The sequence below is a fragment of the Carettochelys insculpta genome, chromosome 8, assembly GCF_033958435.1.
Source record: "Carettochelys insculpta isolate YL-2023 chromosome 8, ASM3395843v1, whole genome shotgun sequence".
Taxonomy (NCBI): domain Eukaryota; kingdom Metazoa; phylum Chordata; order Testudines; family Carettochelyidae; genus Carettochelys; species Carettochelys insculpta.
The window spans coordinates 12,579,187-12,606,467 of record NC_134144.1 but is presented as its reverse complement, the minus strand read 5'-3'; the positions used below and the strand labels follow the sequence as shown (position 1 = coordinate 12,606,467).

Below are 27,281 nucleotides of genomic sequence, written 5' to 3'. Positions count from 1 at the left end.
AACTGCCTGCGACCTTAGATAATGTAAGACAGGGCCTAGATTGAACCATGATTCTGGGAGGTATACTTTAGCCTGTGTGAAGTGCAGTACTATCCTTGTAAATGCCATCTGCTGAATGGGGGACAGATTGGATTTTTTTGCACATTCAGAAGAAGGCCCAGTTCATTGGAAGTTGCTATTATGAACTCAGCTTGCTGAGGGTGACACTGTAGTCTTTCCAATTATGCAAGCAGGAGTCTGTTTTCTCCAGGAATGGGGCTGCTCCTTCAAATGGGAGGTCCTGAATTCTCTGCTGAACCTTGTGAGACAGCCCAGACACCTAGAGCCAGCAGCGTTATCACATGGCTATTCCTGATGCTATGGCCATTGCTCTGCAGGAGTTGTAGCTGTATCTGAACTGAGCAGGAGCCCAATTGCTATTGCTTTGGCCCTGACGGATGGCCCAGGGGTTCAAAATGGCCACTAGGTAGGGGTTTGTCACTGCTCTGACCACAGTGCTGGCAGAAAATGCCAGTCATGTGGATAGGACCTGGACCTCCTGCTCTTGGTGAAGCTGTAGTGATAGGACTCTGATGACTCTGTTTACGAAGGTTATGAAGGAGTGGAGACCATCGGTATCAGAGAGTGGCAACTGGGGCTGGGGGACCAGCGCAGCAGCCCTACCCAGGAACTCATTCATGGCACCAGTGATGGTAATTGGCATAACATTGATGCCAGTTTTCTCCCTGATTACATTGGTGGTCCCAAGGTCATCCTGTGTCATCTGGGAGGGGCAGGCAGTTATTCAAGAGAGATCAGTCTTTCGCTGCCTCATATATCCCTGGTGCGGATGGCAAGTCTAAGCAGCTCTGCTGGTCAGACAGAAATGAGTCTCTGCAGTCACCTGACCCTAGAATGGGGCAGGAGTCATTGAGAGCTTAATAGCAGAGGCTGAACTCATTTGGCCTGTCACACATGTCACAGCACCATGACCCTTCAGTGCTGCTCTAGGAATTGGGGAGCATTCCCACTTTCTGGATTCTTTTTCTTCTGAGGGACCAGTGCTGCTCACAGATTGCAGCTCTTGGAGAAGGCTGCTTGCCCTTAAGAATTTCTAGCTGAGTCCCTTCCCAGTGCTGTGTCATGGCCCAGCAGTGCTGTTACCACGCACTTGAGCCAAGCAACACGACATTAGCTCTGACAATCCAGGGTCCAAAATGGGGTTCAAATCAGACTTCATAAGCAAAACTTTGAGGCACTGTTCACACTCTTTCTGGGTTCTCAGCCAAAAACCTCACCTGACGAAGCAGGTCTTTACCCACGAAAGCTTATGATCCAAAATATCTGTTAGTCTATAAGGTGCCACAGGACTTCTTCTTCGTTTCGAACATACAGACTAACACGGCTACCCCCCTGGTTGCAGATCTTGCAGCATCCCTTGAGAAAGCCCTCATACAGACGTTTCACACAGGACGTGTGCACGTTGCTTTTTAGCATATAGTTGGTACAGCCTCTACAAGGTTTAAACCTTGGGGACCAAGGCATGCCCTGATACCAGGGATTAAAAAGGCTGAGGCCAAAAGGCACCCCCCCCTCACAACTAAAACTTACCTAACTACACTATTTACACTATTCATATTATCTATACACTACAAAGTCCAAGAAAGCGAATAAAAGTTAGTGTCATGCTTGCAAAGCAAGACCTAAGACTATTCCAACTACCTGTCATGGTAAAAAGGGAACTAAGAGGGTAGTTGGTTGACAGGGCTCTCTATCCAGCACCAGGAAGGCATGACCCCGTGGAAGCATTTAAGCTGACATGACAGATCCTTCTTGAGTGAAAGTTTTCCCGCTGCCATGCATGTAGCGTGTGCACACCTGATACAAATTGACATGAATAAGGCACTTGAAGAAGAAATAAGTACTTTTTTGAACTTCTCCATTTGCTTGCAGGTGTCGGGATCCAGTTCTTGAGACGCATCCTTCATCCATAGCAAGGCGCCTCTGTATTCTGTGCGGGCATGCTCCATATTATCAATTGTTAACAAAGTATCAGACACAGCCCTATGAATGAATGTTGCCAGATCCTGCCCAAGGCGAGACAAGGGGGTACAAAGGGCTATCCTGGAGATAAAAGAAAGGAACAAATAGAACTGGTTATAAGTCAAATGCAAATACACATTAGGTTGTGCAGGGAGCTGGGAGGAAACAAACAGTAAATTCTAGTAGGAGACAAGCTACAATTTTTTTTGTGAGATCATACGTTGTGAATGATGTCTCTTATGTAGAAAATTCCTCAAAGAGCCTGACTCTGCAAAATGATAGATGGCTTCTGAAGTGAAGTAAACTTCTCATTTTGAAGGATAAGACCTATGGTACAAAACTACACTGCAGCCGCAAGTTTAATTTGCACCTTACACAGATGTACACATGGTAGCCATACTCTAGCTCAGAGATAGTCTATTTTGTTTCAGGAAGAAGGGTTCTTTCAAAGATGGGGTTTATTTTTGAAAGAGCCCCATCTACACTGTGTTCTTTCTTTTGAAAGAAGCTCTTTTGAAAAGAGAGTATGCAAATGAGGTGAATTTTAAATCAGTGCCTCATTTGCATTTTTGATTTCCTTCATTTGCATGCCTCTTTCAAAAGAGAAATCCAAGTGTAGATACAGCTAGAGAGAGAGGGTTCTCTGTAGGATGCACCCAGGTAAGCCAATGGGGGGAAAAAAAGACATAATTTGAATTGAAGCAGTGACCTGCTGAGAGTGTCTTTGTTCTGTGGCTGGAGAGACCAATATGCTTGATGAATCCAGTGAATATCCTGGCCACATCATAATCAGAGCATAGTAAGTAGAAAGGAAATGTTTGGTTAGACATGATCAGGTTATTTTTATTTTGGGTTTGGTGTGGGACTTTCTAGGCTGGTTGATGTATTTTTCCCCTGTACACTGCAACTTCTGAGTTGAATCCACGGGAAGTAATTCTCTGTGCTCTACACTTGATATTTAGTTGTTTGGTTGGTTGTTTTTTTTTATACCCAACAACCAAATAACCTTATTTACTTTCTTGGCATTTTTCATCTTTTGTTTTGCTAATAAATTACTTTTTTTTAAGACAGTTATTTGATTCCTATGTGCTAAAGGTGTGTCTGTGTATATTCATGCCTAGATCAAAAGGTTAACTATCAGATTACAACTTATTTTTGTCTGCTTTGTTTCCAAGTTCGCTCCTAAGTGAGGATTGAAGCTTGGGATTACCCCATGGGGAGATATCCAAGTGTTTATGCCTGGGTTTTAAGGGGTGCTTTTTCACTTGGTGGTGGCAGCACCCTCCAGGGCCAGGGAATCTGTGATCTGGGGGGAGCTTTTTTTAAGCAGAGCCTACAAAGCCAAGGTATTTTTAAGGGTTTTGCAGGCTGCCAATTTAGCACTTGGTGTGTCAGAATGGGGATCAGCCCTGACACAGGTGAAGGTAATGGTCCTGATAGTATGGATGTGTGTTTCAGCAACTGAACAGCAATAGAATTAAAAATGTCTTCAACCTCCAACTGGCTGAAAGTGGCCATTTATCACGTGACCATGTAACTGTGTAAGCAACTCTGTTTTAAAGCTCTTTTTCAGCTATTTATAACTTTGTTCACTTTTCCAGGGTTAGTCTGTCTGTAGATTGATTTTTTTTTTGGAAGTTTTAGCAAAACTCTCTTTGAGAAATAGAATACGGCACAAATTGTTTGAGGAATCCACATGCTATCTATCATGGTAATTTACTAAGTGAGACTCTCCCACCATCCAGTTTCACTTTCTAGGATCAGAATGTTAGTGACACCCAGCGAAATTGGCTTAAAGATGTTTGTGTAGATTGTTTACATTTTTCACCCCTGCTAATGACTCATGGATGCCAATCAATGCTATATGATGGCATTTCGAATTTTTCAGTTTACTTCTTTTAAAACCTACAAAATGAAACAGTCTATTTTGGGCTCCTTTGTGTATATGCATTATATCTTTATTTACATAATTACATACTATTTTGCCACCACAGGACTCCAGCTTGAGTCACTGCATAGGATGGACTTGCTCGAGGTATGAATCTGGGTTGTTTAGTGAAGGAGGCTGTTATCTGTATAATCCCTGCTTCATTTGAGAAGGCAATTGGAAATTGTGTGGTGATTATGGAGTTGGCGTCCAGTCCATCCAGTTGAGAAAGTTGGCAAGCCTACGAGTGAAAGAGGCAGGGGACTACACGAAAAGAACGGTTTCATGATAAAGGCAACTGAATGCAGCCTGGCAGAACTGAATTCTATCTCTTCCTCCACCACTGTGTTTGTGTATGATTTTAGGCAACTCAGTTAAACCAATTCTTTAATAGGTGGTCACCAGTTGTGTGTTGCAGGGTATGAAATGCCTAAGTGCTAAGTATTCAGAGCTGCAACTGAAGTCAATGGAAAATATGCTTTGGCCACAGAAAGTGTTATATAATGCTACATACTCTGAAAAATCAGGTCTCGTATCATAAATTTGCCTTATAAAATTAGTTTGCACTTTTGACTTTAATTTCTCTGTGCCTCAGGTGGTCCTCTGTAAAATTAATACAATAGTCATTCGTTTCACAGCAGTCCCTGTGAAAACAAATTAATTGATATTTGTGAAGAGCTCAGATACTATAGTAATGAGTACCACAGAAAAGCCCATGAAAAAATTAATAATTCAGACCAGAGTTTTAATAGAGGCCTCACATTACACAATAAGGAAAAAAATTTGAATAGCTTCACATTAAGCGAGCCCCATCCATTCCCTGCACTGGATGAAGCAGGAGCCCTGTAGGGAAAAAGCACGTTATCGTGTACAGTACTTTAAAACTGTATCATAATGCCTGTATGCAAACAAGGGAACCAAATTAAGGTTGTGCAGGCAACCTTAATTCTAGTCTTTATTAACTTTTGAGTGGTTGGCTTGGAACCTTTATAACTTTTATGAAATCTTTGTTGTGTTTAATATATGGAAATGTACACATTACGGTTCCTACCTCAGCAAGAGTCAGTAGAAACAACATTTGGTACAGAGGTGATACCGAACTGGACTATCTGATGCTTTTTGGAGGTTTCATAAAAATGTTTTTTTCAGGCAATGAGGTTTTAAAAAAAATCTATCATAAAGGTACTATAAGTTTAGGAGGTGGTTATTATTAATGATTTTCCAACATTTTGTTAGCTCTGCACATGTAAGCACAAAATAAGAGTGAAATTTTAGATCAATATCCTAAAAATTTGTAGAAAAATTATCGACTCCAATGCACAAGTGTGTTGTCATTGAATCAGAGTTAATGAAGATCCTTGCCTTATATCATACAATCTTTGAACAGCTGAAGCTTTGCCTTATAGTACTTTCTGGCAAATGATTCTACATTTTGGAAATTAACTTCATTTCATTTTTTTTAAAAACCATAGGACATTCCAAGAAATAAACCATATGAAAGAAATTGAAGACCATGATCCTGATTAATTTTCTCCATGCAAAGTTCAATGTGAGTACTCTGGTGTATATAAAGGTAAGCACCTGCACAAGTGTTTGCAGTATCAGGACTTCAAATGTAAGTTGAAGTGCTCAAAATATAACTAACACTGCCCCACATTCGTATAATGTACAATAGTCTTAGAAATAATACCTTGTGATTGTGTAAATCTGGTTGGAAATTTTACAATGAATGTTTGTTTGTTTGGGAAATTCAGATGTGTGAAAAGTAAAAGGTTCTGCAGGTTTCCAAAGAAATTGGCCAGAGCCTTTTAGGCTCAAATAATTTTTCAAAGGAAGTTAGCCAGGCTAATTCTGGGCTCTTGAAAGCTTCCAGATGTCTGCTGCCTTAGCAGCCTGAACACTCTTAAGCCAAGTTCCAAAATTCTTGACAGCTCTCTTGAGATTAAGGCAGTCGTGGAGCAGCGGAGGCTGGGGCTTTCAGGCTCTACACTTGACAGCTGCAGAACCATGTTTAATTTAAAAAACAGAGTATTCCAGAATTTGACTTCCACAAGAAATTGAGGTTTTAGTTTGTCACAGTTTGAGCTGATTTTTTCCCAAAAGCCTCAAGTGTTCTTGTTTGTTTTTAAGAGGTGAAATTGAGTTTCTTGGTCAGCTACATTTCTACAGGTACCCTGCTTCATTTGATTTGTAAGCTGAACGGGGAATAGTGAATGAGGCACGGTTAGGCAGTCACTGAGAGGTGCTGGGGTCAAATTGTTTGCAACTATCATTCACTTTACACTTGTATAACTTATCTGAAGAAGTGGGTCTGTCCCACGAAAGCTCATCACCTAATAAATTATTTTGTTAGTCTTTAAAGTGCTACTGGACTGCTGTTTTGTATTGTGTATCTGAGGCATTGCTTAAACTAGAATTGAAGGTGTGATGCTAGCCTGTGTTAGCATATGTATAGCACTTTAAAGTCTTCTATATATAAGGCACAATGCCTTTAACATGTGCTAAATTGGCCAAGTTAAACCTGGAAGGAGCCCCAGTTTCAATTTGACCAGCTGAGCATGTGTTAACAGCAGTTTGCCTTGTCCACACTAGACAGTTATAATAGTGTAGCACACACTCGCTGACATATGCTAACATAATGTAATTGCTAATCTAGATAAATCTTGACAGCACAACTGGGACCTAGCTGGAAAGGGAAACTTTTTATACTAATGAAGACTGATTAAAAATATATATTTAATTCACTGTGTTTCATCCAATTTCTGCTCTGAATTAGTCATATTTATAATGGACATATAAGTTTATGTGATCATTTAACTAACTAAAGAATGTATTATGATGCAAAGGAAAAGGCTGCCTGGATAAGCTACCCTTCTGGATTTTCTAACTTTTGGTATGCTGTACTCTAAATTAGTTTAACATAGGTAAACGTTTAGAACTTACATATAACTCTTCAATGCACTTGAGAGGACTATAAATACTATCTCCATTTTATATATTGGGAGAACTCAGGTAAATAGATGAAGTTATTTGTCCAAGATTACACAGCATGTCATTGCAGACCTGGGATTGGAATCCAGATCTTCTGACCCCAGGTCACATGTCCATATACAGATTCTGCAGAATCCTTTCAAACTGAAAATAGCTTTTGATTAATGAATGCATCCCATACCAATTAAAATGCTGTCTGGCACTTCTAGCTTTGCTTCAAACAGCAGGGAAACCATTATGAATGGACTTATTAAAGAAACTCTCTTCAATTACTGAAGTACCCTTTTCAAGGCAGAGTTAGCAAATAAATCAATTTTAAAAAGAAATATTTCTTCCTATAAATTTTCCTGTGTGAGCTTGTAGAGACTGGACAAAATACAACCATGGTGTAAATAATGTGGCACACTCTGGCTAACTTGTGTTATGTAAATAATGTATATAAACCAGAAAACTGGTGTCAATGATGCATTGCAAAAGTCCATTAACCCTGATTCTGACAACCTTTAACAATTCATACTCACATAGGCCCATTAATTGCAATGGGATTGCATATGTAGGAAAGTACTACCTGACATGAATAAAGCTGGCAGAAAACAGCTCTCAGCAGAGATTAAAATGTAGAAAGTTGACAGAATATAGTTCTCAGTACAGTAAAATTACCTTACACATCAAACCCACAAACAAGGGAGTACAGCTGAAAAATCAGCTGTCCGGATGGTGTAACAGCATAGAGGAGATGCTGCTCTGTTCCCTGCTGCAATTTTCTTGTTGCCCCTTCTCAGGGTCACATTTGTTTAGTATATTGATGCAAGTTATACTACTTTATCACTTGCATTTGCAATTTTTGTATCAATATACTCATGACATTTAATTTACACGACAGTGTTGACTGTAAAATTTACCTCATTCACACCAGCAATATGTCTTTAAGCTCAGTTCAATTATTTATTTATATTAGAAATTTTATATTACACTGACATTGTTTGTACTTCTCAGTTTGTATTTCCTCTGTGTGTGTCTGCAAGTATTATAATATATATACACACACAATTCTATAGTATATAGTGTGTGTATGTGTATAGATATTAGTATAGTGTATACACACAATATACTTATATATATATATATATTTCTTTTATTATTGTATTTGTTTTACATAAAATTGTAATTGCTTTTCATGTGTTTATCCTGAGAAGCTTAAAGCACCAAAGAGGTGCATTATTCCATGTACATAACTTTAATATTAATGGCACCAAATGTAACTTGAAGGAAGACTACATAAAATAGTTGAAAACCTTTGTTGAGCAGAAGAACAGAGGATCTTTCCTGTGGCTTCCATCATTTTGCCAGCTTTAGAAGCATCTTGCTCTCCTTGAACTTTTAAAAAGACACCTAGGCCATCTTCTTCCTCAGATATAACTATAAAAGGAAAGAATTGCATAATATAAATATACAAACTAACATTTCCCATGTATTTAATGATACTAAATCTAGTCCCCTGAGGGCAGAAAAACAAGCACATTATTGTTCAAAGTAATAAGATGTATCAAAAGATACTTAGGTTTTGACAATATTTAGAGTTGGATATGGTATGTATTGGGGAAGAGGGGAGACAGAAGGAATAAATTTTAAGTAAAACATCTAAATGTCCAAATCAGACTTCAGATACCTTTTTCATGTGAGATAACGAGGCATCTGAGTCTCTGTCTTTGGTAGGGGAGACAGATAAATATAGAAGCATGGTACACAAGAAACTTAGGAACACAAAACTTTAGTATCTTGTTATTTATTGTAATTTGCTACTACATTTAAAAATGCTTTTAACTCAACTTTGATTTATGAAGGACAAACTTTAAGTAGCGATTCTTGTCCACCAAAGATCTAACACTTCTATTGTCCTTGGTCACTTTTACTATCTGGACAATTTAATAGAGCTATTACTATGCCAAAGTTTAAGATGGGAAAAAAAAACAGTTTAATTTAAAAATCCTTTACTTTCATATACAGGAGGGTGTTCTTCTGAAAACTCAGGGAAACTAAAATTAGGTTTTTTATATAAACCATAAACCACAGTTCATGTTTTGAACAGTTAATGGCTTTCTTTAGTTCAATAATAGTTTCAAGTACTAGGGATATTAAAACAATTAAATTAACCATATAATGGCTCCATTTCCTGCCATCAGTTCAAAAGTAAGTAGCATTAATATATTTTATCAAAAAATTACTAATCTTGTCATTCACTGTGTACACTAAAATAGCGACATTCTCTACAAATGAAAAATAGCTTCAAATGTGCCAGTGAAATGTTGTAAGTTAAATAGTTATCTGGTATTAATGGTGGATTTAAATTCAAAATATTTTAAAAAGTAGTGATGATTCTTAACTAAATTAAAATCCACATGTGACTACATACCATTGAGTCTCTGCTGGTATTTCTTAATAATCTTTAGAAGGTCTGTACAGCTTGCTTGAATGGAGTGAAAAACCTTGGAAAAGGAGAGTTAATACATTATTCTATGGAAATAGCAATGTTAATATAAATAAGAAAGTGTCCGCTTGGTTTATAACTTTCTAAGCCCTAGGATTGAGCAAGTTACCAGTAAAAGAAATGTAAAGCCAGCAAGATTAGTTTAGAAATAACTTGTCTCTTTCAACTGAGATAATCTAATATATGGCTTCAATTGGTAACTATTCTTTCAGGCAGAATGTATGCAAAGCTTATGGACCAAATTCAGCTGTAGCGGAAGCAGATGCAATAGAGTCAAAGGGAGGTGCACCTATTTATAGTAAGGTTGAATTTGATCTGTAAACAAACTTACTCAATATAGTCAGAACTGACATATGCAAGAAACTACGGCTACTTACGCAAGGTATGTCTGCACTTCAAGATAGAAATGGAATTTCCACCTCAAGGACAGATGTCTCAATTAGCTCTGTTCAAGCTATCATGTAGCCACAGCAGCAGGAAGAGCTGGTCACCACACATATGTGCAATATAAATACAAATAAGTATTTAGGGCATGTCTACACTTACCAGTAGATTGACACTCCAGATATCGCTCTTCCAGGGGTCAATTTAGTGGGTTAAGCAGGGAGTAAGGGAAGTCAATGGGAGAGTTTCTCCCATAAGCCCTTTGCCCCACCTGCAATGGGGAAGCTGAAGTAAATCAAATTAAGTTACATTGACTCCAGCTAGGCGATTCATGTAGCTGGAGTTGCATAACTTAGTCGGATGTTGCCTGTAGTGTTGACCTGCCCTTAAGTGGAAAAACATGGATTTCATGGCTATTTCTCTGCTGTAGACTACATGTGCTCGTTGTTGAAAACCAAGGCCTGGTCTACACTAGGAGATTAGGTCAAACTTAACTGACTTAGAAAATTGACCTGAGGAATCAGTCCACACTACAGGATCCATTCCATCCACTTTAAAGGGCTCCTAAGGTCAACTTTGGTACTTGTACTTTTCATGAGGAATAACACCAAATTCAATTTTACATGTTTGACTTTAGGGTAGTGCAAATGGAATGTTGTGAAATTTCAATGCTTTGGCCTCCTGGAGGTGTCCCACACTGCCCCAGTGTGACCACTCTGGCCACCACTTCCAGCTACACTGCTCTCCACATATGCAGGAAACACCACTGGAAAGTCTGAATTTCATTCCTGTTTAGCCTGCGTGGTGAGTGGAACAGGCAGCAAACCTCAGCAAAACATCTGGCCATGAATTCCCAGAGTTGCAGATGAGCTCCAGCATGGAGCCTACAAGAAATCTTATTGCTGGTGGGTGGAGGTGTGTGTTGTAAAGAATATATTCAGGAAGCTTAATATCAAGATGTATTACTGCAGCAAAGAGTAAAATGTTTCTGCAATAGGCTGGCAAACCCCTTTTAAGGGTAAAAGGCCTTGGCAGAGTCAACCCTGTTCTATTAGCCCCATGCTGCTACAGCAATGCAAGGTAGGATTTAAGAGGAAGGTAGGCCAGCAAATGGCGGCAATTGGGAGACAAACTGTCCCATGAACTAGCTGAAGACAAGAACCAGACAGGGACTACACACAGCCTAAAACTTTGGGTAAAGGGAGAGTATGCCTGCATCTAGATAGTGAGGTTGAAGCCTAGGAACTGGGGTTTGGGGCTGGGACCGTTTGTTGCAGATGGTCTTAGCCTGCAAAGAAGGGGGCTAATAGAGAAGCCTAAATGGGCTGAAGATTTGATTGTTTCTCTAAGTGAAAGACTGATGCATTAGGAGAAGCAGGGTTTTGTACATTTTATTTGTCTCTGCCTGTCTGTCTTTGTCTGTTTAGTTTCTGTATGGTATGTCTTCCTTCCCACCTCATCTCATTCAGTCCAAAGTTCCTGAGAAGGTTCATAGCACATTTTGAGATGGGGGACTTTTGATTAATCTACCCTGACAGTTTTGTCAAATGAAGGATGCCTTTACATTCAGTCTCAAAAAGGCTGTCTCCAGTACCTCATGGCATAACAATATTTTCAAGTTAACACTTCTATATTTCAGCAGGTAGCATGTTGTTATTTCATTGTTTTTTGGACAGACATCAGTGTCCAATATGTGTAGTGACTTGGGAGTTTTCTGGCTGCCTATTATAGTTTGCTTAAAATATGCAGTGAAATACATGCATACTATACTATGAAAATACAAAAAAGCAGTTCAGTAGCACTATAAAGAAGTGGGTCTGTCCCACGAAAGCTCATCACCTGATAAATTATTTTGTTAGTCTTTGAAGTGCTGCTGGACTGCTTTTTTGTTAGGAAAATACAGTTAACTATAAAGTTGTTTATTGTAAAAACCCCTTTTATCAGTGAGTGGCCAGGAAGTTGTGAAGAGGGGTTTCATGATCCTCCACGCCCAGCAGGAAGAGGCCACAGCCTAGGGAGAGAAGCACCTTTTCAACATTTTCACCCCACGTCCCCAAAAGAATGGACCTGCCATAGCTAGGAAAGAGGCACCGCTCCTCCAGCACAAGGCAACCTCATTGGACCTGCTATTGCCACCAGAGAGGTGCCTCTCACCTACTCCAGTGCTGCTGCAGTGAGAGAGGACTTGGGGGAGGCCTCTCTCCCAGGGGACCCTGTACTCAAAACCTCTCATCCCCAGCTCAGATCAGCACTTCAAGCCACAGCCTTCACCCTTGCACCCAGCCATCTGCCCCAGCCCTGTTCAGAAAACAATATGCCTGTTTTCAGCTTTCTCAAAAATCTTTTGCTCTTGAAGATGTGAGCATCATTCACTTTCCCTGAACAATACTTTTGTTCAGCCCACATCAGCCCTGATCAGCCCACATAGCTTCAGTGAAGTGTTCAAATGATGTGCCAGTGCTTGGGTAACTATAGGTAAGTAAAACTTCTGTTGATGAGCACTATGACACAGTGTGCTGGTACATCTATTGCCCCAGTTCAATTCAGGAGCTTCACTGCTATACATTCATCCACTATGTCTTGAACATTGCAGAGAGTCACTGCCCTGAATGGCCCTAAACACTTGCATGACAACAACCCCACTGAGGCTTTTTCAACTCGAAAATGATTTCCCACTGACTGGTGGCAATCCAGTATTGTGGGCTCCTAAAGCGTGATTACAATTCACTTTTCTACTGTCAATGGCCCTCTCACTCTGGCTGGAGGATTGAGGTGAAATCAGAACACGCATCCAGGAATGTGATCTTTCACATCTTAAAATGATGCAACTATTTCTCATTTTCCCAAGAGTGCATTATGATGTCATGTCAGCTGTCAGTGCTCAATTCATGTGCCCAGAAGCAGTGCTCCACTGTCTGCAGCTGCTCCATGAACACTCTCAACAGCCTTGAATTATTATCTGGTAAGTCCCTCTTTAAAGTGTCCAAGAAGAAACTGTCATGTTTCCTGTATTGTTGAGCTATTTCCTGGCTGTCTTAAAATGCCAGAGAATGGTGTGTCCTCTATTTGCAATGCTCATGAGAACAGTGTAGAGCAGTGTTGGTGTCATGCTTCAGTCAGTGATGGTGGACACCAAAAAGTGCTGTAGAGGTTTGTGAAATTTTAAAAAAGGCACAAAAATTATGGGATGGACTAAGTTGGATTTTGGGAACCTAACCTCTAGCTCCCAGAGACTCCTGGGCAACTCATTTCTTACCCACAACACATAGCAAAACACATTCCCAAAAGGATTGTGCCAAATATTTTTACCTCTAGTTTGGCATCCAGTTCTGCATCAGATGCAATCACATGCACATCTTCTTTCTTTCCTGTGACTTTGAGTAAGACTTGCTTTGTCTTCCAGTATTTCTTCTGCATTCTGCTAACTACGGACTGTTCTGGTTGATATTGTCCATAGGTATCCATGGAGTGACTAGAGGCAAGAGTGAAATTAACAGATCAAAGAATTATTTCAAAAAGAAAGCAATAAGATATTACCATTGCAAAACAGTTTGGCCAATCAGTGCTGACACAATACTTTCTGAAAGTTCTTTGAAATATATTTGTGCATTATTCCTAGTCGCTATGAAAGTTCTACTGTCCATCATAATGATGTCTGAATTGGAACTATTTGCTGCAACTTAAATTTGAAAATAATTAGTACAACTAGAGCTACAAGGAAGAGGGAATTTTTATATTTTAGTGTTCGTTTTCATTCCAAACTGAGACAGAAACTCAAATTTTCAAGGCACAAAAAAGTCAAATATTAACATTTTGACAATGGTATTTTGTCAAATACTATTTTAAGAATTTTTATTTTTTTGGTTTTAAGAAATAATCATTTTAATTTAAAAAACATATACGGAAAGTATAAATTTGAAATCATACTCTACTTTTAAATAGATGGTTCAAAATTATTTTCCTTTTTGAGCTGACATTTCCTCTTAAAGAAAATGTTTTGATTTTATTATAGGCTAAAAATTGCACAAATCAACTTTCCCACAGGAAAGTTCACTTTTGACAAATCCATCTTTTCTAGTCCCAGAGCTCCCACACAATTATCCCGATGTTGAATGCCCCACAATAAGAAAGTCAAAGGGACATAACTTGCCTCCAAATGTTTCTTTCAAGTGCTCCTAAGTCATGCCAGTTCTCATCTCATATGAAGATCCAACAAGTACTACTTAATATTCACTAGAGTCCATTAGAAGATTCTTCACAAGTTGCAAATTTTACGTTTATTTTATATAAAAATAACTGAATTGTCAAATTGACAAAATACACAAAGAACAAAGCTAAATGAAATTTGTCATAGGTATGATTTCTTTAGCATTTCTAATATAAATCACTTACTGGAACAATCTGTTAGATTATAATTCATTCTGATTAAGCATCTGTCTCATTTAAATAAAGTTATTGTAACTTTGCAATGTTATGACTGCATATGGCTGCACCTCTCTTTGTAATTCACAAGACAATTAAGAACTTGTCTTCACTGCAGAGTTAGAGAAGTTTAGAATAATACCTTGTCTGGTGTCCCTCACTCAGGCCCCTTCTATAAATAAAAACCCTTGAGTGTGATAGGAGCTTGTAACTGAATTTGGCTGGCCTACTGGGGTACAGGTTACAGCTGGAGCTATACAACTCCATACAGATGTCCACCTCTTTGCTTGTTTTAATATTTATGTGACAGTGCCCCTATCATCTTAAACCATATCTAGAAAATGCCAAGATAGAGAACACAAACGAGTGGAATTAAAATAAAAACCAACCTATAATGGGATTATTAAACTTTCATAGAATACTCCAGGACATTTTACAAGTATTTAGATATGTGGACTACTGTTATGAACAGGCAACAACAACAACAAATGCTATATAATAACAGTTATATTTTTTAAATGAAAAGCTAAAGTTTGTGGACATGCTCATATATTAGATGCCCCTAGAGGATCAGGGCTACACACAAGCATCTGTCTTTGCTATATAATTTTTCAGTACATGTTGAATGTCTCCAGCCTGGCACCCTTGGGGCCTGTCCAGTGCCAAATGATAGAATTTGCTGAACCACAGGAGTTCAATATTGTTTAGCAGCATTTACAACACTTCCACTGCTTACTGAGCTCTTAGAAGATATTTCGTGGTAAATTACGGCTAAAGAACAGCACAGAACACTGAGAGCCAGAACTAGTGGCTGTAAACAAACTTTATGGGACCAGGGGAAACTTGGCCATACCCATGATCAGCGGTTATCTGGCTAACTAAAATCATGCCAGATTATGGATATTGCCAGATGAGAAAATGATGGATTACAGAAGTTCAACCTGCATATATTAAATGAAGAAGAGAGTCTAAATAGCTTCACAACTTTAAAATCCTCTTAAATATTGGGCCAGAAGAAACAGTCAGTTATCTGAAATCTGCAATTCTAGGAGCCTTGTAAAATGATTCCAGATACAACATTTCCATTTGATACTGCTAAGCTTGGTTTAGAAACCAGATCATTGCAGGTTAGCTCTACTGAATACTACGGCTTTAGAGACCTGCTCCTACAGGTTATTAGCTGTGACCAATATGGAACTGCTCAGTACAGTAAAACCTTGATTTAACAGAATAATAGGGGGAGGGGTGTCCATTAATACTGAAAGTCCATTAAATCAGAGGGTTTACTCATACTATTCACCATTAGCATGCCCTCATTCCTGCCAGGCTTCACTGGCCTCCCCCTGCACCCCCCAAATGCTAGCAACTCACTAGAGCTGCCAGAGCTACCACAGCTGAAGCCGCTTCCACCACTGAAACCACCATGTGCTCTTCCCACGGGGGTGGGGCATGTACAAGTGCCACCCCCCTGCATATGCACCCCCCCACCAGTGGGAGCAGTGCACGGTGGCGGCAGCAGCTCCCGCAGCCACTCCAGTGGCTCTGGCAGCTATGGTGAGTCACCATTTACTTTCTTGGGGGCAGGTAGTGGATGATGCACATCTGTTGTGCCTGATGTCTGCTAAATTGGGGTCCACTGAATCGAGGGTTTACTGTAATTTATGAATACTGCATGTTGATTTGGTTATTAAGATGTTTGTGTGTGAGTATATTGATTTAGTTTTAATAGTATGAGGAAAAACAAGCAGGATAGGAAAGAACGGCCCAGAACAAGTCACTTCTCATTGAACATTTGCAAGTTAAGGGACCATGTGTAAACAGAAAAAAGCAATGTGGTAAGTTTAAACAGGTCTGTTCTTTCATGAGACGGGAGAGGGAAAGTTGTTTGGGGGAACCAGACTGAGATATATGGACCTACTGAGTGTGTTGGAAGAATGTAGTTCTGCCTAGTTTACTATCAGGAGATGATAAAATGCTAGGTAACCACAGAAATGTGTAGACTGCTTTAAAGTTCTCTTTCTCTATATGCATTGTTCCTACTGTTAAAATTAACAATACTTTTATTCAGTGCTTTTTTCCTAGGAAAAAAAGTGCCAGAACTCTGCCCCTCCTTAAACTTCCCCACCGTGGTCCCAAACTACCACCATGGTTAATGGCCCCGCAGTGCCAACCCATAGCCAGGCTTTAACCCCATTGCCCACCCCACAGCCCAAACTTGCACAGCTTTAACCCCCTACCCCCTCCTGTGGCCTGGCTTTTAACCCTGCCCCCCAGTGCCCCAATCCACCACAGACTTAACTCCTCAGTCTTCCATGGCCAGGCTTTAACTTTTCCGCCCCACCCCCAAGGCCCCAACCTGCTGCAGCCTTAACCCCTGACCCTCAAGGCCCCTAACCAAAGCAACCTCAACCCCTCCCGTGGCCCCAACCCACCACAGCCTTAACCTCCTGTCCCCCGTGGCCCCAACTTGCCACAGCCTTTAACCCCCCCAACCCAGGATTCACTTGCCTTTCAAAAGCAGTGCCACATGCTGCGGCTCCTTTGCTGGCCACCATGTTCCATTCCGAGCAGCTGCACTGCTCCCCCCAGCCCTCTGGCTCCCTCACATACAGTGCAGCAGGGGCAACTTCCTGACTTGCCAACCTGAAAGAGCTGTGTCCAATTGAATGGGTCAGAGCCCAACTCACACTGGGCTTGTGTACAGTAGCTGCCTACTTGGAAGGGAGCATGGTAAGTAAGGTGTCGGGAGATTATTAATGAAGTGCTGTGCTGCACATGCAGTACTTCATTAAGCTGATTCTCCCCCGTGGCAACTCCAAAGTGTTAAATTTAGAAGTGCCAGCTCCCATGTAGTCATGGCTAACTCACCGGTACTTCGAAATTTTGAGGAGTAAAGGGACTTCAAAGTTGCCCAGGGACTTTGAAGTACTGGCAGGTTAGCTGTGGCTACACGCGAGCTGGCACTTCAAAGATTAACACTTCACAGTTGCCGCAGGGGAGAATTAGCTTAATGAAGTGCTGCATATGCACCCCAGCACTTGATTAATAATCTCCATGCTCCCTTCCAAGTAGGGAGCTAGTGCAGACAAGCCCACTGCGACTCAGGTCCAAGCCCTGCCATTCCACAAAGTGGATGCAGGTCAAGCTACAGATCTGAGCCAGAAGGTCTGTATAGTATCAGGGGTTTAGCCGTGTTAGTCTGGATCTGTAACAGCAATGAAGGGTCCTGTGGCACCTTATAGACTAACAGAAAAGTTTTGAGCATGAGGTTTTGTGAGCACAGACTCACTTCATCAGATGCTGGTCTTGGAAATCTGCAGGGCCAGGTATAAATAAGCCAGAGCAAGGGTGGGGATAACAAGGTTAGCTCAGTCAGCAAGGGTGAGGCTTACTCCCAGCAGTTGATCTGGAGGTGTGAGCACCAAGGGAGGGGAAGCTGCTTCTATATTTAGCCAGCCATCCACAGTCTTTGTTTAAGCCAGAGCTGCGGGTGTCAAATTTGCAGATGAATTGTAGCTCAGAAATTTCTCTTTGGAGTCTGGTCCTGAAATTTCTTTGCTGTAGGATAGCTGCTTTTAAGTCTGCTACTGTGTGGCCTGGGAGATTGAAGTGCTCTCCTCCGGGTTTTTGTATATTGCCATTTCTGATATCTGATTTGTGTGCGTTTATTCTTTTACGTAGAGACTGTCCAGTTTGTCCGATGTATATATCAGAGGGGCATTGCTGGCACATTATGGCATAAATTATATTGGTAGACGTGCAGCTGAATGAACCCACGATGGTGTGGCTGATCTGGTTAGGTCCTGTAATGGTGTTGCTGGTGTAGATATGTGGGCAGAGCTGGCAACAAGGTTTGTTGCATGGATGGGTCCCTGAGTTAGAGTGACTGTGGTCCAGTGTATATTATAGTATCCTAACCAGCAACCATACACCGGACCACAGTCACTCTAACTCAGGGATCCATCCAGGCAACAAACCTTGTTGCCAACTCTGCCCACATATACACACCAGCAACATCATTACAGGACCTAACCAGATCAGCCACACCATCGTGGGTTCATTCAGCTGCACGTCTACCAATATAATTTATGCCATAATGTGCCAGCAATGCCCCTCTGATATATACATCGGACAAACTGGACAGTCTCTACGTAAAAGAATAAACGCACACAAATCAGATATCAGAAATGGCAATATACAAAAACCCGGAGGAGAGCACTTCAATCTCCCAGGCCACACAGTAGCAGACTTAAAAGCAGCTATCCTACAGCAAAAAAATTTCAGGACCAGACTCCAAAGAGAAATTTCTGAGCTACAATTCATCTGCAAATTTGACACCCTCAGCTCTGGCTTAAACAAAGACTGCGAATGGCTGGCTAAATATAGAAGCAGCTTCCCCTCCCTTGGTGCTCACACCTCCAGATCAACTGCTGGGAGTAAGCCTCACCCTTGGTGACTGAGCTAACCTTGTTATCCGCACCCTTGCTCTGGCTTATTTATACCTGGCCCTGCAGATTTCCAAGACCAGCATCTGATGAAGTGAGTCTGTGCTCACGAAAGCTCATGCTCAAAACTCTTCTGTTAGTCTGTAAGGTCTGTATAGTGCAGTATGGATATTTTGACATAACTATGAGACCTGGGTCCAGCAATTGTAAAACTAGATTTACAATGTAGTGCGGATGCTCAAGCGAGAATTGAGAAATATCGAGTCCCCCATCCCAGATCTCACACTCCTAGACCTAGTGTACACTGTAGGCATATTCAAGGAGCCTCTGAATGGTGTGGGACCCACTTGCACACATCCAGATGCCAGATATACAAGACCAGGAGTTGAGACCCACCCAATAGTACTTAGACATCTAAGTCCTGGTTTTAAGTGCCACTGAGCTCCACAAAACACAGTCAGCTGCTGCCTAACCCAGAAGGCATATAAATGTATCTTGTGCCTAAGTTTTTAGTCTGGGCATACGCACTGTAGCCTGACTTTAGATGACCAGATGTCTATCAGGGATTTTTCCATTTATCCCTTAGGCATCATTGCCCCCGTGGGTCAGGGGAAGCAAGCCTTTAGCCATTAAACATCAATGCAGGCACATGCAAAATCTAAAGTCACATAGGCTGCCATTTAGCAGCCCCTGCAATGGTCACTCTGTGTCAGTTGGTTTCCCTGGTAACCTGAACTCATGAATTATTCATAACAGCAGGTTCAAAATAGAGCCCTCCGATTGGCCCCAGGTGCAAACTTCTAGCCCTTTCAGCCAAGAGGAGGACCTATTTGAAAGCCACCTGCACAGAACTCTCATATGATAATCATGTCATAAATATTCATAAGACTGTTCTATAAATTCAGAAGCTACCCACCATTCTGTGGCCCTGGGAGCTAGCTGTCAAAACAGCTGCTGGTGCAGAGAGGAGTGTGGCTAGCAATAGCGTCCGCTGAACTCTCAAGCCAGCTCAATAGAGCGAGGCCTTTGCGAAGAGCTCCTGAGGGAACGCCGGCGGCACCCACCAGCCACCGCAGTACCATCGCCGCCCGCAGCCTCATTGACAGCGCAGCGTCTGCGTCAACGGAGCAGCAAGTGGATCCTGTGGTGGAGCAGCCAGGTGGCGAACTGGCCCTGTACTGGTGGCGGGGTACTGCGTACCTGCCTGCAAAGCCCAGGGTCCGCCACCAAGCGGCACCCGCGCTCCCGCCACCTCCGCCATCTTGCGGCTTTGACACCTTCACTGCCTACGTGACCACCTCACCTACCTGGACCATCTTATCTGCGGTAACACCACCTCCGCCATTCTAAGTAACCTGTTTGACTGCCGGCCACTTCATCACTAATTATTGCAAACACCGGACTTGACTGTTTACTTAGATATGAGCACTGGACTTGACCACTAACTTCAAAACGACCACTAGACTTGGCTATTCACTTTAAATAAAGACAACCAGGACTTGTCATCTTTCATAGAATCATAGAAGAGTAGGACTGGAAGGGACCTCGAGAGGCCATCGAGTCCAGCCCCCTGCCCTCATGGCAGGACCAAGCACTTTTTAGACCATCCCTGAAAGCCATCTATCTAACATCTTCTTAAATATCTCCAGTGATGGAGATTCTACCACCTCCCTTGGCAATTCGTTCCAGTGTTTGATCACCCTGACAGTTAGGAATTTTTTCCTAATGTCCAACCTGAACCTCCCCTGCTGCAATTTCAGTCCATTGCCTCTTGTTCTATCCTCAGAGGCAAGGAAGAACAAGTTCCCTCCCTCTGCCTTATGACACCCTTTTAGATACCTGAAAACTGCTATCATGTCCCCCCTCAATCTTCTCTTTTCCAAACTAAACAAGCCCAGTTCTTTCAGCCGTTCTTCATAGGTCATGTTCTCTAGACCTTTGATCATTCTCGTTGCTCTCCTCTGGACCCTCTCCAATTTCTCCACATCCTTCCTGAACTGCGGTGCCCAGAACTGGACACAATACTCCAGCTGAGGCCTAACCAGCGCAGAGTAGAGCAGGAGAATGACTTCTCGTGTCTTGTTCACAACACACCTGTTAATGCATCCTAGAATCATGTTTGCCTTTTCGCAACAGCATCACACTGTTGACTCATATTTAGCTTGTGGTCCACTATAACCCCTAGATCCCTTTCTGCTGTACTCATTTCTAGGCAGTCCTTTCCCATTCTGTATGTGTGACACTGATTGTTCCTTCCTAAGTGGAGCACTTTGCATTTGTCCTTATTAAACTTCATCCTGTTTACCTCAGCCCATTTATCCAGTTTATCCAGATCCTTTTGAATTATGACCCTATCCTCCAAAGACGTTGCAGCCCCTCCCAGCTTGGTATCATCTGCAAACTTAATAAGTGTACTTTCTATGTCAATATCTAAATCATTAACGAAGATATTGAACAGAACCAGTCCTAAAACAGACCCCTGCGGAACCCCACTAGTTATACTTTTCCAGCAGGATTGAAAACCATTAATAACTACTCTCTGGGTACGGTTATCCAGCCAGTTGTTCACCCACCTTATAGTAGCCCCATCTAAGTTGTATTTGCATAGTTTATTGATAAGTATATTATGTGAGACCGTGTCAAATGCTTTACTGAAGTCTAGGTATACCACATCCACTGCTTCTCCCTTATCCACAAGACTCGTTATTCTATCAAAGAAAGCTATTAGATTGGTTTGACATGATCTGTTTTTAACAAAACCATGCTGGCTGTTCCCTAGCACCTTACCACCTTCCAATTGCTTGCAGATGATTTCTTTAATTACCTGCTCCATTATCTTTCTTGGCACAGAAGTTAAGCTGACTGGCCTGTAGTTTATTTAACTCTGCATAGGGCTGGGCCCAAAGGCTCAGGTCTGGACTTCTTTTGTAATGTAAACTAAATGTTAATGCTCATTAATAATTAAGAAGGGTTAATTATTAGATGGTATTATTAACATTTATTATTGTTAGTTAAATAATACAATATAGAAGTATAGATAGTAGTAGGTACGGATTAGCACCCCCTTCCTACATCTCTTCGGAGACTAAATAAACAAAAATAGGCTGCTTATCCTGTAGATAATTGATTACCCTATCCTAACCCTATTGTTCAGATTCGCGGGCTCTCACTGTATTGGGTAGGAGTAGCGCCCCCACACGGACTCTCTTTGGAGATTTAAAATAGGCTGGTGACCACCGGGAACTCCGGGCACCAGCCGTGGTAGCCTGATAATCTGAACATCCATTTCCATGTGCCCATTCACCTTAATCAATGTATATTTGTATATATGTGTATAGTATAGCATAATATATTGAAGTCTAGTCAATATAGTATAGCATAATACAGTACAGATAGATATATAGGCTTTATTAATAGATAGTTTATTCAATAAAGATAGCACTCTGTTTCACCATTACTCCTTTGCCTCAGACTTTCATTCTCTCCAACTCCATCAGTTCCTCTCCCCTGGGCGGCCCTTGGTGGGGTCCGGTGCATCTTCCCAGGGCGGCGTTCTCGCCTAACGTCGCACGTGGGGTCATAGCTGGGTTTGGTCGGGTCCTCGGACCCTGGAGGACTTTGGTCCTCAGCAACACACCTATTCAACCACCTAGCCTCGTTTTAACCTTACCATCGTGGTCCCAAAGATATCCTATCGCGTCGTGACAATGTCCACCTCCTGGCTGAGCACACATACTATAGTCCAGGAGTGAGCAATAAGTGGTCAGTGGGCTGGATGTGGTTCGACAGGATTCACCACTGGCGGGCTGCCAGGTGCTTTGTTTACCTAAGCTTTGTTGGATACTGATGCTTGTCAGATGCCAAATGCTATTCAACCTATTCTGTTTAACAGACTAAGGGGAACGTATCCCACTTTTCCCCAATATAATCCCAAGAAGTGATGATCCCTACTACGTCATCCTGGAGTCCTCCTTATTTGTATCTTGTTGGGAGGCAGAATCCTTATTTTCTTTCCCTTGTTTCCTTGGTAGTTTATTAACACTACAGTTTTTCTTTCTCAAATTCTTTCCTAATTGATAATGCAATTTGTTCTGGATATAAGCTTTAAGTCAGAAGGAAAATTCAAGACGTATAACTCCAGTTTCCTTTTTTTCCACAGCATTCACTCTTTTGCATATGTTAAAATATGCTACCAACATTACACTACTTTTGCTTTTAGCTCTGACTCTCTTTAAGAGCAGCCAAAAACATCATCCAAGTAAACAGATTTTTTGGGAAGTTTATTTTTTAAAAAGGTGAATTCTCTATTTGGTTTATTGATCATCATTCCTAATGTTCCTGGAATTATCTGTATCTAATTTTCTAGTGTTTCTATTACAAAGAAAAATGTCTGTGTGGAAATTGGTTGATATACAAGCTTTAAATCTATCATTATGACATCCCAAGCTTCACAATTTGCCACTTTTGACCTATGTTCATTTTTTCTTAACAGTTTTTTCAAGATGTTTACTTGCCAACGTCATCGATCTTCCCTGCCATTATTTTCTGTTCAACTGTGTCTAGATTCTTATGTAAAAGTAAGTTTTCTTTTTCTTCTTACTACAAAGTTAGTACCAGATTAGGAGACTTTGCTTCTGATGTAGGCTCTAAAAGACCTCCATCTGTGGTGTTGCACATGTCATTGAGTCACAGTGCCTCAGTTTCCCTAGCAGTGAAATGTGGAAAATGCTTCAAGAGCGAACTTGCATACATGGAGGAAACTGAAAAGCCTGAGTTTGTCTTCTCTTTTAATCTCACCTGCTCCTTTCTGTAAAACCTGGGCTTTCTCTTTGCCATTAAAAAAAAATTGTTTTGACAACACACACAAATGTATAGTGAAGCTGACACTAGCAGGAAGCAAGAACTTTCTTGTCAGAGCACTTCCACTATCTGTGAGCTTTTTTGTTTGTTTGTTTTTTTTAACACAAGCCTTAGAAATCTCAATCTGAGACTAATCTAATAGCCTAGTTGTGCAATTAGATGGTAAAGTCTGGATGAAAGGGACAAGATATGGCTACACTGCAATGTAAGCCCAGGGTTGTTAGAACTTGAGTTAGCAGGCCCCGGGTTTGTTAACTTATGCCTTGAACTACACTCATTTGTAGCCCCAGGTTTGGAATTATTGAAACTTGTCTCTCAAATGGGGTTCCAGTGTCAACACAGCATTATGTAACTTGGAATCCAACCACCCTACCCAGATGTCTTAGTGTCCTCACAAAATGTGGCTGATCTAGCCTTGGGCTAGATCAGGGGTCTGCAATCTGTGGCTATGGAGTCACATGCAGCTCTTTAAGGACTTCTTTGTAGCTCCCGAAGCTATAATTGAAAAGTAAAACAAAACAAAACCAAAAAAAAAAAGAAACAAAGCCCCAATCTAAAAGCTCAAAAATGAACAGCTCATATCTTAATAGCAAACTATATGTGATTTCAAAATATTGGATAACTCTAGCATCCACCAAAGAGAGAGAAGGTTTGGGAGTGAAAGTCAGGAAGACCATAGTTCAAACACAAATGTAAAGTGTGAGGAAACAACATGTAAAAACCTTGAGAATGTCCTGCAGTAAACATGTATCACATTACAAATCATTGTGTGCACACCGTTCTTAAAATAGGGATTACAAAAAGTGTGGTTTGACATAAACTCATGGGATAGCTCAGTGGTTAGAGCATTGGCCTGGTAAACCTAAGGTTGTGAGCTTACTCCTGGAGAGGGACTTTCAAGAGTTTCAGACAGGTTGGGTTTAAAACAAAAAAATCTGTCAGGGTTGGTAATAGGTCAGGGTTGGTAATAGGTCCTGCTATGAGTGCAGGGGACTGGACTCAATGACCTCTCAATGTCCCAGTTCTTTGAGAGATGTATTTTTTATTAAGGACTATCTTGTATTTACATGCATTGTGGCTCTCAAATTATTGATTTTTTTTTAACTGAATTGGGAAAAAATGGCTCTTCTTGGTATTTTGGTTGCCCTGGACTAGGTAATTTGTGTATAACGAGAAGAAGGGAGGTGTTGGGCTTGAGTTTAAAACCTCAGTTTATACCGCAGCGTAGATATATCCACAGTATCTTCATGCCAATATGTTAATAGAGACCTGACCACATTGGGGCTCCAGTCTGATTGCAATCCATAGATGCTGTAGAAATAATAGTAGCCATCATTGATTTCTGATCAGTAGTTTGAAGATAAATGTTGAATATTTTTTCAAATAAGAGGGATGCCCAGGAGCAATGGCTTGAGATCTTCCAGCCTCTCTCCTACCAGCACATCAAAATGTGTTTCAGCCCTACCCAGGGGGCAAAGGAAATTAAATCCAATTTTAAGTCCTGTAGCTAATGGGGCCTAGCAGCCAGGAGAATGGAAAACAAGACACTAGTATGGAGATGCATGCATGGCAGTAACTGGCAGTGATAGGATCTTGGGACTGGGAGACAGCAAGTGGCACTGAGAGGGAATGCTGTGAGAGGGCTCTAAGATTTTGTGGAGAGCAGTAAGACTCATTGAGAGTGTGCTGGAAATGTGAGGGGAGAAAAACTAACATTAATTGGGAAGATGGGGCAAAGGGAGTAATGGGGCAATGAGGAGGATGCATGCTGTGTGTGGGGAGGGCAGGCAGTAACGGGCATGGGTGGAGGGGTGCATGCTTTGTGCAGGTGGGGAAGAGGCAGAAATAGGCAGCAAGGGGTGCCACACTGTGTGGGGAAGCAGTAATGGGCAGTGAAGGAAGACACTCCAGTGTGGGTGGGTGGGGAGGAGGTGGTAAAGTGCTGTGAGGGAGGCCTCTTGTGGGGAGAAAGTGATAAAGGGCAGCAAGGGCGTTTTACTGGGGGTGGGGAAGAGGTGGTGGTAAGTGGCAGTGAGGGGGGCCTCTGCATGGGGGGGGGTAAGTAGCAGTAAAAGGGGCTGTGCTGAGTGGGGGGAGGGAATGAGGCTGGTAAGGTGGGGGAAGGTGGTAAGCAGCCGCAAGGGAGGTAGCACCGTGTGTGTGTGTGTGTGCGTGTGCGCGCCTGCAGGGAAAGTGGTAACGAGCAGGGACAGCCCCTGTGCTGCGGGGGCGAAGGGCCAGACCTTAAGGAGCAGCCAGGGGTAGGCTACACTATGTGGGGTGGGGGGCCAGTACTGGGCAGGGACGGGGCTGTGCTGTGTGTGGGGGAAGGGCAGTATCAGACAGCGGGGGCCTGCACTGTGTGTGGGGCGAGGAGGGGAAGGGGTAACTGGGGGGGTAATGAGCGGTGTCTGGGAGGCGCATCCTGTGTGCTTGTGGGGCAGTGACAGGGCCGGTAAGAGGCAGCGGGGAGGCAGCTGGACTATGGGACGGGTGCGGAACAGCAGCGGGGTGGGGGTGGGGGCGGTGAGGGGCAGCGGCGGGCCGGTGGCCCTGCGCAGGACAGCGGTGTTGCCGTCAGTGAATCGCCCCAGCCGGTCACTCACCGCCGTGCACCCTACGGGGTCGCTGCAGGCTCCGTCCCGTTGGCCCCTACCCCGCGCAGTGGGGAGCCGCGGGCCGCCGGCGGCCGCCTGAAGCTTCCCTGGGGCGAGGCGCGCGAAGCCGAACCCAACCGTCACTGCGGAGCGGCATCGGTGGGGGCGGGGGGGCAGGTATCCCCCACGCGCAGCGCCCGGGGCCTACACACCTCGTGCCCCGGCGCGCAGGGCGCGTGGCGGCGGCCCCACGGGTACATACAGCGGGTGTGTGACCCGTTGCGCTCTGAAAAGGTCCACGTGCCCACAGCACTAACACCAGCCCCAGCTGAAGGCTGGGTTGGCCCGCTCGATCCCAGTGGTGGACAGTGGCAACAAGTGCAAGGGGGTTTCGGGGCAAGAAGACAAGGGCTCTTTGAAGCTTTCACTCTATAAACTAGAGGTCAAGCAGCCAAAAGCAGGGAGCAGGATATCATAAGATGTTTAAAATGTAAGGGATGGGGGTGTCTCTAAACGTGTTTTTTTTTTCTCCTGGCACTCAGCAAAAGTCACCCAGAGCAAAAGCTGCATGAGTCTATGTATGTCTGATGGAAAACAGAGACATGAGGAAAATCACCTGGGACAAAAAAATGAACAAAAAACTTAAATATTGCTGCATGTCAAAAACTAAGCAGGCAGCCTTTTGTCTTAGCTGACCACTTTAAAATATTGCCCAGTCCCTTTCAGGAAAACATTATTTGATCGATATAAGAGAGAGTTTCTGCTAGCACACTTTTGATAATGGCTTAAAGTTTTCAGGATAAGTGAACTGGAGAAGAAAAATGAAAAATAACTGTAAAGACTTCTCCTTTAATTAAGAGGTTGGCCAAAAATTTGATTCTAAGAGCAAGAACTATGAAAGAATAGTGAGTTATACTACTCTATACTGAAAGCAGTGAAACAGCATTGAATGCACCTGTGGACTTGTCATAAAAGGAGTCTAATATTCTCAAACTATGATTTAGTCCAGATTACAGTCCCAGTCCTGGAAGTGTCCCTGGCCAGACACCTTGCTCATGCACAAGAATTTGCAAGATCAGGGCTTAAAAGGAACTCAGCAGTAGAATTCTCCTTTTTGATACCAACTTCAAAAAAAAAAGCCTCCC

At 42.3% G+C, this 27,281-nt stretch overlaps 1 protein-coding gene across 6 annotated transcripts in view; it reads right to left on the bottom strand.

Annotated features, from left to right (window-relative positions):
• The window catches only part of ICA1L (islet cell autoantigen 1 like), a 53,675-nt gene extending 27,255 nt beyond the window's left edge, over positions 1–26,420 (bottom strand). For 5 of the 6 annotated variants that reach the window (XM_075001861.1, XM_075001858.1, XM_075001860.1 and 2 more), the window contains exons 1-5: positions 26,146–26,420; positions 13,122–13,284; positions 9,354–9,426; positions 8,236–8,359; positions 1,905–2,103 (exon numbers count right to left, since the gene is read on the bottom strand). In XM_075001861.1, the coding sequence (XP_074857962.1) occupies positions 1,905–2,103; positions 8,236–8,359; positions 9,354–9,426; positions 13,122–13,277 (552 nt within the window). In that variant the 5' untranslated portion in view covers positions 13,278–13,284; positions 26,146–26,420. Of the gene's footprint in view, positions 1–1,904; positions 2,104–8,235; positions 8,360–9,353; positions 9,427–13,121; positions 13,285–14,204; positions 14,338–26,145 lie in introns of those variants that run through there. The other variant, XM_075001859.1, reaches the window with a different exon arrangement.
• Between the last annotated feature and the right edge of the window lie 861 nt (positions 26,421–27,281).